Source organism: Mastigoproctus giganteus, chromosome 11 (assembly GCF_048544385.1).
Source record: "Mastigoproctus giganteus isolate SK-2022 chromosome 11, ASM4854438v1, whole genome shotgun sequence".
In the NCBI taxonomy this organism is placed as follows: domain Eukaryota; kingdom Metazoa; phylum Arthropoda; class Arachnida; order Uropygi; family Thelyphonidae; genus Mastigoproctus; species Mastigoproctus giganteus.
In genome coordinates, this window is record NC_143585.1 from 101,926,680 (window position 1) to 101,940,708 (window position 14,029).

Below are 14,029 nucleotides of genomic sequence, written 5' to 3' on the forward strand. Positions count from 1 at the left end.
AATATCAGAACGGACATATGCACAAGTACCACCTTTGAGGCGAAAGGAATCATACAGCAAATAATTTGGCCATCTGAGATGAGCAGTAGTTGAATCAACCGATAACTGAGATTCTGTCAGAAAAAGTGCATGGGGTTTGGCAGACTGCAAGGGGAAATGGACATCGTTGAGATTAGAATTGAGGCCACGTATATTTGTAAAATGAATTAGGAAGTGCTTGGGAGGTTTAGATCTTTTCGCAGATAAGCTTGCTCTATTAGTTTGACAATTCGTGGTGTATTCAATAGTACGAAAAAGTGGGTGAGACATGCTGTATGAAGTAATGAAATTTTTGGATATGCGTACACGTGGTAAGAATACACCCAGATCTTTGACATAACGTGGCCTCGACAATGATCCCTGCATACACACTACTCGGACTCCCTCCAGTCACTATCTGGCAGAGTAGAGGTAGCAAGATTATACACTAGCTGATCCGGAAGCCTCTTAGAGAGTTACCAATAGGTTCGGTCCGGTGTACTAACTAGCGGCCGGCCTGCAAACACCGTTTTAGAGCTGTACCCTGAAAATGTAAGGAATATTGGATCTCGCCACGACGTTCATCATAACCTCAAAAGTCATCAATCATACTGCATGATGGAAGAGATAGGGAAGGGTTGACTGGAACTTAGCTCTAGAGACTAAACATGGGTTCCACCACTTCAAGCCTCCAATAAGCAAAGTGTTGGTATTTCACTGGTTGATGAGAGTCATCTACCACCTAGTATAACTAGTATTTCCTACTAAGGGTGTTACTAGAAGGTCGACGTATTTTGGCAGTTCGTATGTTGGAGAATTGCAGCAAGAGACAATCGGTCTTAAAGGAATGCCTGGCTTCTGCACTTTTGGTAGGCCATAGAACTGGGGGAGCTGGCAGCCTGTGGCATGTAATTGCCAATGGGTGGCCTTCAAAATCTTCCCGGACTTAACTAACTTGTTGACCCCAGATACTACTCGTTCCAAGATTTTGATGGGAGGGTCCTGCATTGGTTCATAGACGTTAGGATCGAGTAGAACAGAGCGCCTTACTTAGATATTCGGGAGGATCCATCACAACCATACAGTGTCCTTTGTTGGTGGGTAGAATGACGATGGTATTGTCGTTCCTGATAGAATTAAGGGTTGCATGTTGGCAACGGTTGAGATTGGAAGCAACTGAGTGGCCACACTGAAGAATTGAAGCTGTCTTGAAGCGAATTTCATTTGCAGTTTCCTCAAGAAGGCAGGTCAAAGATGCCTCTACCCCCATAGCAAACTTCATACCGAAAGTAATTGTTATGTTGTTATTTGGTTTTTAGGAGCATTAGCAACTAAGGCCATACTGCTCCGGGGATATGCGGTGGTCATTCCCTAACCTTTCCGCCTCCTCCGTATTTGGTGGGCACGGGCTCGAACCCCGGTCTAATCAAGAAGTGTGTGCTACGCACTGCTGCTCCTGCCCACCTAGCTACGGAGACGCCTACCGAAAGTGAGGAGTTCAGTCTGTTCATCAGATAAGTGTTTACTGCTGAGGTTTAAGACAAAGTGAAAATTTTACACTGAGAGATTCTTGCGGGTGATGGAAGTGTGAACCTCTCAGAGTAGGCCAGCAAACTTATGCTGATAGCATGAGTGGTAAATTTCAGACTCGCATATGGCCTAGGAACAAAGAGTGTGAATTAGGTTTGAAGCTGTCTTGAATGATGTTAATGAATCATGTTAATGAAGAAACCAAACCTCCGAGTTCCTGGATAAGTCTAGACTTGTTGATGGTGTCTCTCTGCAGCTCTAGGTGTAATTAGTCAATCCATATCCTCAAGGTTCAAAGGACCAAGTTGAAACTGGGATGCTTCATGTGGACATGATTCCTTATAAAGGAATCCTTTAGGGATGATGAGATGTGATTTACATTGATGTGCAAAGCGGAGGTGCTGTTTGTTTCGAGCTATCGAGATAAAGAATTTCTGCAGTTCGACTGTAACACTGTATGTAAAAGGGCCATAAGTAGAATGAATAAAATTGAAGAGGCCTGTGGTACTAGGTTCCATAAATAAATAAAGAATTCAATTCAACCGGTAAGAACAGCAACTAAATCTAATAATGTAAGTAATTAACAGTAATGAAGTTTAATAATATAAGTAATTAACAGAAGCTTTCGAGATTAAGTATCCCTTCGTTAGCCGTGAGAATACATACATAAAACGTTAAAAATGGAATGTGCAGAGCATGGTCATGTTGAATAAAAAGAGACAGCATGTACGAGGATGTGTACAAATGCTAAAGCATTTACTGGGCAGAACTAAGTGATTGTTGTTGATGCAGGGTGCATACATGGGCTGAGTTCCAGAGTTCAAACAGCACCTCCGCTTTGCACATCGATGCAAGTCACATTCAAAGCCCCGCCCACAGTGACGAGACAATCCCTACTACCTACATCCCATATTATCTGGGCACTTCAGATCACATTTCTAAGATCTTATGTGGGTACCGGATAAAGTTCCTGCAACTTCCCAGTAGAGGAGTGCGATCTCTTGTCTCAAGGGTGAAGACACCCATCCCCCCCCCTCTTTTGCATAGCGATACAATATACTGCGTCATCTGCCACGATTGTGGCAGCTGCTATGTTGGGAAAACTGCCAAAAGGCTCCAGGACTGCCTCTCACAAAATGAAAGGGCCATTCGATTGGCTGACTCTGCACACACTGCAGTTGCAGAGCAATAATACAACGCGACCTCAATCCCAGACATAATATCAAGGTCGCTGACCATTCCCGCCACTACCATCAACGATTGTGGCTTGAGTCACTGCACTTATCTGGTTGCCATAGCATGCGACTACACCCACAATGATGGCATCTGTAGTGTTACAATATGACAAATTCTGGCATTCAGTCCATGTACACACACACCCTGCATCAACAACTAATACCTAATTCTGTCCAGTAAATGTCCAGTTAGCATTCGTCCACATCCTCGTGCACTTTCCATTTGTAATACTTTATGTTTTAGTATTCTCACAGCTGACGAAGGGTTAATTAATCTCGAAAGCTTCTGTTAATTACTTATATTATTAAACTTAGTTACTATTCTTACTGGTTGAACTGAATTCTTTATTTATCTATGGAACCTCGTACCACAGGCCTACAATTTTACTTCTTAGTTACTATTCTTACTGGTTGAACTGAATTCTTTATTTATCTATGGAACCTAGTTCAGGATATAAAATGTGTAAAGGGGTTACACATTTTATATCCTGCAGAACTGATAAAACATGATTTTTCAAATATCTGTTGAAATATCAACAGATATTTGAAAAATTTGGTTTGTCCTCCAGTAGCACTGGAGGACAAACCAAAAACCTCAGAGGTGTGACGTCACAAAACAGGCCATACTTTATAGAAGTTTGTAATTGGAGTTTCTCTGTTATTTTCGAAATTTGTAAAGCACTGTTTCTCCCTGATATTTTTTTCCATAAGTGATTATAAATGCTGAATTTATAATTTTTTCTCTCACAAAAATTTCTGGAATGATAAGTAGCACGTACAAATACAACACAGTATTTCTTTTAATAAAATTTTTATTTTAAACAAAGAACACAATTTGACCCTATTATCTGTGTCGGGAATACGCCTTAATCTTCTGACTGGCTATACAAAGCAGTTGACTAGCTTGACTTCTCAGTATGTGGGATAGGTGGCTACGTACATTTTACATTCCACTTGCATTGTGGAACAGTAATCCCATTAACCCTTAACTTGCGCTTTCTAATGGCTTAAATTGCATAAAGGCCAGAGGTGGAAACAAAGCATACAAAGTTAAGTCACTCGTAATCCATTCATTATATGGAAATTTTCTACGGAAACTTTTAAATGTAATTACCAAAAGGAATTTTAAAAAAATTTGCTATAAAGAAGTTCATTAAACACAGGTCCGACTGTAATTAAATCAAAAATTAAGCAAGTTTAAAATATAACTGGTCAAATGCACCCTTAAAATGCTGCATCTGGGTCTTGCATCCCACTCGTCCCACCCTAGTTCCAGCTGTGCTAATAATATTAATCCACAAAGAGCAGTGCCCATTGATAACCACTCTCTTTCTTCTTCCACTTAACCATCCCCTTATCCATAGCAGTAACTAGCCCTTAATGCTACATTGCTCCAGTTTGCACTGCAGTCTTTATGTGCAAAGGTATCAAAAGCCTTCCTGAAATCCAAGTATATGATGTCAAAATTATTTTTCACCCAGTTTGTCGGTGACTACATCATGATAACCTATCAGATTGGTTAAACAAGACTGCCCCTTGGCAAATCCATGTTGTGATTGCAGCATAATTGCATGCATGTCCAAATGGTCCTGCATTACTTCTTTAACCAGTGATTCCATTATTTTCCCTGGAACAAATGTTAAGCTAACAGGTCTGCATTTACTCATGTTGCCTTTTAATCCCCCCCCCTTTACAAATTGGGGATATATTTGCACTTCTGCAATCCATAAGGACCTCTCCGGAATCCAAGGATGCACTCATAATTATGGCTAAGGGTTTGCTTACCTTCTTTGCTGCTTCCCTTAATATAATGGGATAGATTCTATCTGCTCCAGGTGCTTTTTTTTTATGTTCATCCTCAAAATTTCTCCTCCACTTTCCTTTCAGTTATTACAAAGTTATTTAGATCATTACAGTTTGATAAACTTCTGGCATTCCCTTCTCTAAAGGATTCCTCATGTGGTTATGTAGATACAAAATACATATTCAATTTGTCCACAACCTGAGCAGGGTTATCAACAGTTAACCCACAGTCAAGACTCACTGTACACTGAGTTTGCTTAAATCCAAACCCTTGAAAAACTCCTTGGTTTCATAGATTTGCTTATAACAAGAGGTATTTCATCAGTTCCTATAATGTTTGCACAAAAAAGTACAGTTAGATGCTCCTTTACCACTCTACCTCCAGCAGGTTTCCCCTCTAAAACACATTGTTTTATTTGGAATGTGAGGGGGGGGAAAAAGACCCATTTCATCAACATTCAATGTTTTCTGGTGAGTGTGCAACATGTACTGATGGCAGCATTTTTAACACTCAGCAACAGTTTCCAAATTAACATCAGTAGACTCCCCACATTGCTTTGAAGGAAATATTGTGATAAAAAAAAAAAAGTAAAGTGCAGCCATTATCAACCCACTGCAGGATGGAAGCCTCCTCAACAATTCATGCTGAGGGAAATGGACCATAATCTGCCACGCTGGTCCAGTGCAGGTTGGCAGATCAACCGTATTCAGCAGTCAGGGGCTTGAACCCCAGTCTACTCAAAGAGCGTGTGCTACCGCACTCCCGCTCCTGCCCACTCGGCTACGTGATATCTACCTATAACCAGCCATTAGGTGCTTTAAAGACAATGATGCCAATTTCTTTATCAATTTCTAAAGCTTTGGTTTGAATCATAGGCCCAAAGATAGGAATGTTTTAACTGCATACCTAACTAAACCACTCAAATATCAATTTACCACCAAAGTACCCTTTGGTGGTAAATGAGAAAATATATAGTGCTGCTTTCATTTCCATTTTTCCCCACTGTTTTAATAAAGTTTCTTAATTTTTAATAATTACTACTAAATTTTCAATTTTGTAATGATCAGCTAACTTATGAACTCCACACTTTTGTTTTCTGGGATATGCTATCACTTCTACTTTTTCTTTCAAGGTTAACTGTGTTTCAAATATATGGTAATACAGTATAAGTATTTAACTGTAAATTCTTATCTGTGCCTGGAACTCTGCACAGAATTTCAGAATCATCCAGAGTCTATCCACTTCAAATTTACTACAGTACTGTAACAACCACACACTTGGAGGAAACAAAACTGAGCTTTACAGAATACACAGATGGTAGGGCCAGATATGAAAGTGATTTTTTACACTTTGAAGATCTAGATATACCATGTTTAGTAGTGACAGACTACAGAACAGTTTCAATCAAAGTGTCCAATGAAGTCTGAGTAATACTTTTATTAATGTAGCATGCACTTGTAAAGAACTCTAATTCAAATTCCTTAGAATTCACTTGTAGGGAGTCTTGTAGGGAGTTAATTTTTTTTAAAGAAATTTATTATACAGTACTATATTACAACTGTATTTTCACATTCACACTAAAACTCTCCCCATTCTCTCTCTCTCTCTCTCTCTCAGCAACAGCATCTCTCAGGTTTACAATTTACTGCTTGTTAGGTGACGTGCACAACCAGTGGAACTGTTTCAGACAGTCAAATCTATGCTTACAAATTGTATATCAGCAATGGTGAGTATATTAACAACATATTCCGTAATATATTGTGTAAGTAATCCATGGCTGTCAGAAGTCGAATTAGTGTCATTGTTACTGTAATGACCATCATGTTCACTTGACTGCATGGCTACATAAAGACCTAAGAAAACAAGTGTGTCACCAGCAATGAATGTGTTCATCCAAAACGTTACCCTTGAAAAAAATCTAAGTGAGCACTACAGGGAGGTTGAAAAACCAGAAAAGACAGCCATCAAAGTGTCTGCATCCATGCAAGAGAGCATCCACTTTTGAGAGGTCACTTAACATGTAATTTCAAATACTTATGGACAGAACAAAAGATGTCTGCCTTAGAGAGGTGTCCATTAAAGGAAATTTTGCTGTAGTTAAATGAGAATTATCAGCATTATAGTTAAATTCCTAATTTTTAAACAAAAAAAAAAAAAAATCTTTGAGCTAAATTATCTATTCTTAATATAAACTTACTTTTAATTGCACTATCAATCATATTATTAACTTCTACATTGACATGTCCCAAGAATACTTTCACACAATCAGAGAGAAATTCATAAAGAGGACAATGATTCCTAAGTTGAGAGAAGAAGAAAAAAAAGATTGTATGATTCATTCCTTTCTGATAAATAATATAATAAAAAAATACAATATAAATTTTATTCAAGCACAGTAAATTAAGTAAAAATTTATCCTCCTTATCAATGGGAGGGGGAAGGTCTCAATATTATTAGAATTGGCATGATGAAAGAAACCAAGCTTATACAGCATCAGCCAAAAAAAAAAAAAAACTTCCCATCCATTAGCTCCAAAAGTTTATCCACTTCTTCCTTTAATTTATTTAAGTTATCAACTTCCACAATGACAGATGAAAGTTTGTTCCAGCAATCAACTACCCACTGGCTAAAGGCAAATTTCCTTACATCTATTCGACAACTGTCTTTTCTCAATTTCAGTTTATGCCCCCTTAGGTTTGCAATCTGAGCAAGAGCTTCCTCTTGCTCAGATTACAAACCCATCAGCATTGAGTCTGCAAAATCCATTCAATCAAGGCTTGAATGAATGGATTTTGCCAAAGGTGCCTAGTCTTCAGATGCCGCAATTTGCAGAATATAAGCCTTTCTTCGTAAGAGCACCCATTTGTTCCCCTCACCAATCCTGCCCTTCTCTGTACTTGTTCTAGCAGCTCTACATCATTCCTCCTTTTAGGAATAAAATGAGGCCTCTAAACCTATACACAGTACTCAAGATGTGACCTGACCATTGCCTTATACAAGGAGGTAATCATCCCTTATCTCTGATAGCAAAATTCTTGTATATCGTTGAAAAGACCCCATGACCTACTCTGGAAGCCTACCTGCACTGCTCGGAAAACTTCATATCTGACTGCACAATTACTCCCAGGTCTCTCTCATTCTCCACTACCCTAAGTGTAACACCACACAGCTGGTACATTTCTCTGGGGGTTACTGCTACCCATTCACAGTACCTTGCATTTGTCAATGTTCAGCTGCCACTTTTCAGCCATCTGCCCAACTTTTCTACATACTGTTGCAGTAGCATACTGTCATTGTATTCTTGCCAACCTTTGTATAATCTCAAAACTTCGATATTGAGCCTGATATACCTTCATCAATATCACTGATAAATACAGTCAGTCCTCGTATAACATGTGTTTACACTACACGAATTCAATCATACACGATTTATAAATAGGGGAACAATATCGAATATAACACGAACCAAATTTGCTTATGCAAGATTCACGCCTCCGTAGCCAGGCGGGAAGGAGCAGCAGTGCGTAGCACACGCTTCTTGATTAGACCGGGGTTCGAGCCCGTCACCACCAAATACGGAGGATGCGAAAAGGTCAAGGGAATGACCACCGCATATCCCCAGAGCAATATGGCCTTAGTTGCTAATGCTCCTAAAAACCAAAACAACAACAATAACACGATTCACCTTTGTGTTTACAAGAAATGGCAGTGAACGCAAAATCACCCCAACTGAATGCAACATGATAGGAATGAAGAGAAGATTCAGAAAATGTATTTATGTTTTTTATATCAGTGAAGGGGAAACACATTTCACCATAATAACGTAAAAACCCACACAATTCCAGCTATCGGTATTATCGCAAATGCAATTAGATAGAGTTTACTACCAGTTTATAACTGGTTCCACTAGAAGAAACGCAACTGGAAATTGTTTTATGGCAGTAACCCTCAGAAATGTGCTTTAGTAAAATGCGGAGCTAGTGAGGTGTTAATAGTGTGTCTCTGCCTTTACGATGTTGTTTATTCATTACTACACATGTGCAGCTTTGTTTATGTGTATCAAACGTGCCTCCTCATTTTGTAATTGTGCTTTATTCCTTAAAAATGAGTAAAAAGGAAGCATCCTGGTTAAGATACTACACATTCAGAGAGAAAAAGAAACGCAATATCGATAAACAGAGGCGGACTGGGTAAAAAAATTCTTACCTGGGAAAATTTGTAGTGGCCTCATACAAATCATTTGTATGAGGCCTCATTTGTAGTGGAAAATTTGTAGTGGCCAAAATCACATTGGCCTCCGGGCCCACCGGGGTTTCCCCGCTAAGGCTTATGGTCAGTCCGCCTCTGTCAATAGAGAAAAAAATACGAAATTGTGAAATGCTTTGAGCAAAATGAAAGACCATGTGATATTGCATGTGCTACAGGCCTAAATGAGGCAATGCCAAGAATTAGAAAGAAAGCAAAGAAAATAAAAACAACTTTCATAGCAGAAACAACTCAAAGTGTAATTAAAATCCATTAGATCAAGACACAAAGAATTGGAAGAGATGGAACGGCTGTCATCTGTTTGAATAGAAAATCAAACAAAGAACAAGTTTGCTTATGATAGAAGCAAAAGCATTAGCAATATTTTATTATGATTATTTATTGTGTTTGGTAATGTTTTGGTTACAAATGTGTGTTCAATCTTGAGTGGTCGGCACCTAACCCTATTTTTCTTATAGGGTCTGTTGTTTATGTTGCACGAGGGTTTCTAGGAACACAACTATCGTGCTATACGAGGACTGACTGTACAGAAAACAACAATGGACCCTACACCAAACCCTGGGGGATTCCACTAATAACATTACTCCACGAAGAGCAGTGTCCATTGATTACCACTCTCTGTCTTCTCCCACTCAACCATCCTTTTATCCATTATAACAACTTTCCCTTAATGCCATACTGCTTCAATTTGTACAGTAGTCTTCCATGTGCAACAGTATCAAAAGCTTTCCTGAAATCCAAGTTTATGATATCAAAATTATTTTTTGCATCCAGTTTCTTTGTGACCACATCATTATATCCAATCAAATTGGTCAGACAAGACTTTCCCTTAACAAACCCATGCTGTGTCTGAATTATTACTGCAATCTTGTCTAGATGATGTTCCAGAAGTTAAACTAACAGGTCTGTAATTACTTGTGTCACCCTTTGATCCCTCTTTGTGAATTGGAGATACATTTGCACATCTCTAATCTGTGGAGATGTCCTCTGAGTCTAATGATGCTCTCATAATTATGGCTAAGGGTTTGCTTACTTTCTTTGCCACCTCTTTTAATATAACTAGATAGATTCCATCCACCCCAGGTACCTTTCTTACGTTCAACTTCAACAATTTCTCCTCCACTTTACTCTCAGTTATTACAAAATATTTAGCTCCCTGTTAGAGTTTAAGCCTCCGTTAAGCACTTCCCTACAGAATTTATCACATGTGAACGTGGATGCAAAATACTCATTAAGTTTGGCAGCTACCTGAGCAGGATCAACAACAATCGAACCATCGATATCAAGCAGACCAATCTGATTCATCCCCTTCCTTTTTAGAGTTTATATAAGTAAAGAAGTCTTTGCTGTTTTTCTTTGCATCCTTTGTCAAGAATTTTCTGTAATCTGCCTTTGTTTGCCTAACCTTCTTTGTGACTTGATTAAAGACTAGCTTATATCTACCATAGGCTTCTTATTGTTATCAATAGTAGTAATAGTGGCATATGATGCAAGAAAGCAAGCTCAAAGCATCAACTAAAAAAAAAAAAACTTTCAACATCACCTGTCTCCATTTCCCCCTCCAATAATTTGTCTAGTTCTTCTATGAGTTTATTCAAACTACCCACTTCCACAACAGATGGAAGTTTGTTCCAACAATTAACCACCTGCTGGCTGAAGGCAAACCCTCCACACAATCCTGCATACATGCAGTTTGTCTTCAGCCAGAGAGTAATTAATAAATCATATTTACGTTATATTCACAAAAAAAAAGGAAAAAAAACATTTAGAAGAATATTTCACCAAATCACTCAGTTATTGTCTTTGTATATAATATTAACTGTAATTAAATATATTCCTTTATATGTTTTAAACTGTAATTAGATATATTCCACACACAATATATAAATGGCAATTATAAACCAAATATCATTCAACTAAAACATAAAATGATATAAAACTCAATATCTACATACACTGAGTTTGAGGTAACAAACTGTGCAGTCAAAGAATTTTGAGCTGCTGGAAAAATTTTGCTGGGGGGGTATTTGTGTGTGTTTGTTGCATTTAGTGAGTTATTTCTTAATAGTCAAAGAGCTTTTGTAACAGTGAGTTTAGGGTATATCGCATCTCATAATTAATAACTTTAGTGTAGTGCACTGTAGTAATAAATGTTCTGATTGGAGTAAATAAGCAGTTCAAACATTCTGATAATGTAAGTTGGCATATTTTTTGTTTGTAGCTAAGAAATTTGAAAGACAGTAGCATTATTTTAAATATAGTAGCATTAACACATACTATGTATGTGTTAATGCTACTATAAAACTATGTAATTAACTATAAATAACAATTACTTAATGCCTCAGACTAGAGTAGCAAAGCAACTGGCTCAAGGTAGTTGGAACGTTCTAGTTTTGGAGAGAACTTCCAAAGGCAGTTCTCTGGAGACCATGTTTACGTGTTACTTTTCTCTTTTTGAGCAGCTACCTTTAAAAGGGCTTGATACAGCCACAGGAATGCTTTTGTGTGTGTTTGTTGCAAATAACATGGGGAGATTAAGCCTAAATTCACATTCTGATGGGCTTATATAAGGGCTTGAAGAATAGAGTTCATGCTATCAAAAGATTATCTTCAAACAGGCCTATGGGGCTGGGAAATTCCATACTATAATAATTAATGATAAACACCAGCCAAGAAATTAAACTGAAAATTTAATATAAAATAAAATAAAATAATATACAATAAAATGTAAATAAAATAAAACACAATAAAGATTAAAATATAGTTAAAAGCAGTAAAATTATCTAAAATAAACTGGGTTAAAAGCAATAAAACAATGAAACCTGGAGCTTTCGGAGACTGCCGTCTCCTTCTTCAACAGCATACTACTAGTGCTAAGACACATCCTTAAGAAGCAGGTCCATGGCACTCATGCACGTAGTCATCAGACACATGATCTACATTCTCCATGCACGTATCGGAAATGGAAGTGGCTCGGGAGCGTGTCAAACGTATCAAAAGATTACCCGAGAGGGACCAATCCAGCACCCGGCTGCCCAGTAAAATAATTGAGCCCATGCTCCAGTAGTTGACAGCTCAACATCCTCCACAGCACAGACCCTTGGTTGACAGCAGCATTTCCCAAACTTTTTTAGTCACGGAACACTTTTCATCTCACAATATATTTATGAACACTTATATATTAATGGAACACTCATGAAACACAAGTTTAGCTGGAGCCAAAGAACTGTTTGCTAATATTTTATTACATATGATGCACTGTGCATAAGGAGCATCTTTATTTCCAACACGTAAAGCCTAAATTCAAATAGCTGTCATCATACTTCCATTTTGGGATACAAAAGGCTGTGACTGTTCATCCTCACTTTTAAGTGTGATAATACTGTGTTCGTTTTCATCAACCACAGTACTAGGAGTACTTGCTTCTTGTCTTAAAGTTACTTTTTTACAACTACAAATCCATGGTCATTTATTTTAATAATAATATTTCAAAATACTGAAAATATCAAAAAAAATTCATACAAGAAAGTGAGTTTAGTTATGATATCAGTTCGCTTCCCCCTCTCCCTCAACCCATGTACTCCAGGCTAAATTGCAAGTGAATGGCATATCAGATCACTACATTGTTACTTTTTCGTAGATGTCATTACCTCTATTCATACTTCTCTATGCAAAAGCCCGCCAAAATAAAGTGTTCTGCAGTTTATTTGATTATTAATCTATCCCAGTATATTAATAACCGAAAAAAAAAAATTTATGCTAAAAATTATAATGATACAAAAGTGGTGTAAGCTACAAATAAGCAAAATTTATTATTTATTATTATTTTTTAATTATTAATTATGATTTTTCACAGAACACAGTTTGGGAAATGCTGGTCTACAAGAATTAGCTACAGCTGGTGACTCGATTATCAGGGAAATAGGAAATACACTATAGAAAAAGATGGATGGAATAGGGCCAGATATGTTTGTCAGCGGGTGGGGAATGAAGTTCATTACATTGTAGAGCAGCTATATCTTTTCAGAAGAGGTCATATTATTTGTACATGTTGAAATTAATGATATTAAAAATAGCAGATGTGAGGATTTAATTTTTTTTTTTTATAAAAATCCCAAACACGAGAGGTATTAGAATCTATATACCATTTTAGTACCATGCATGGGTTGGAGGTCCAGAACACGAAAGAAGATATTTCTTGACATTAGACTTGAACTTCTGTAGACTGTAATTTTCAGGATATACAGTATGAAGACAGGTTGTTCTTCTACCGTTTGTGAAAATGGCAATTGAATGAATAAACAAGAAGGATGAAAAGTTAGTTCTGTGAGAAGTTCTCTACTCTTAGCCTGCTCAAAATCTAGTTTGGACTGATTAATAACTGCTTTTCAATTGTTGCGAGCTCCAGTGTAGGCAGAAAATGAGAACTGGAAGCAAGATAAATTACGATATGCAACATTCTTTTCCTGAACAGCCTTAGCACATTTATTGGAAAACCAAAGTTTATATAAAGGACAAGATTTTAAGGTAGAGTGTGGAATAACGGATCCCATTCCTGCAAGGATAATTTCACTGACACGATCTGAGCAAACGTTGACATCAGGGGTTTTGAAACAGTAATCCGACCAAGGAAAAGAAATCTCGCAGGTCTTCCCATTCAGCATTCTTGTAATGCCAAACAACACAAGGTTGAGAATAGCTATGAGATAAAGGTTCCATATAAGGAGCCTTTATCTTGTTTGTGTGTTGGAGGGTTGTTTGTGAAAAAAAGATCAAGGGTGTTGGCTGTATGGTTAGGATCTTCTGGTAGGTAAATGAACAATCTGTGCAAGATCATTAGTAATTGCAAAAGCCTCAGCATCTCAACCAGCTGGGCCTGTGTAACTAGAAAACGGAAGCGAGCTGGAGTTGTGAACATTAAAATCACCAAGGAAAATTAACTCGCTGTTAGAAAAGTTGCACTGGAGAAAGTCAAGTTGCAAAGAGAGGAAGTCAAAGAGTTCCAAGTGATTAGTGGAGTTGGGAGAACGGTAGAGACAACAGATGAATTTGACACAATGAAGTAGAGAGATTTTAAGCCAGAGAAGATCGAAAAGAGGAGATTCCAAATTACTAAGTCTCTGACAGGGAATATCGGAATGGACATATGCACAAGTACCACCTTTGAGACAAAAGG

General features: G+C 37.7%; 1 protein-coding gene across 1 annotated transcript in view; it reads right to left on the minus strand.

The window, feature by feature from the left end:
• Positions 1–14,029, minus strand: part of Sec8 (exocyst complex component secretory 8) — a 416,647-nt gene that overhangs the window by 187,857 nt on the left and 214,761 nt on the right. Inside the window, exon 16 of the mRNA XM_090385352.1 lies at positions 6,785–6,885. Coding sequence (XP_090241478.1) covers positions 6,785–6,885 — 101 coding nt within the window. The remainder of the gene's footprint in view (positions 1–6,784; positions 6,886–14,029) is intronic.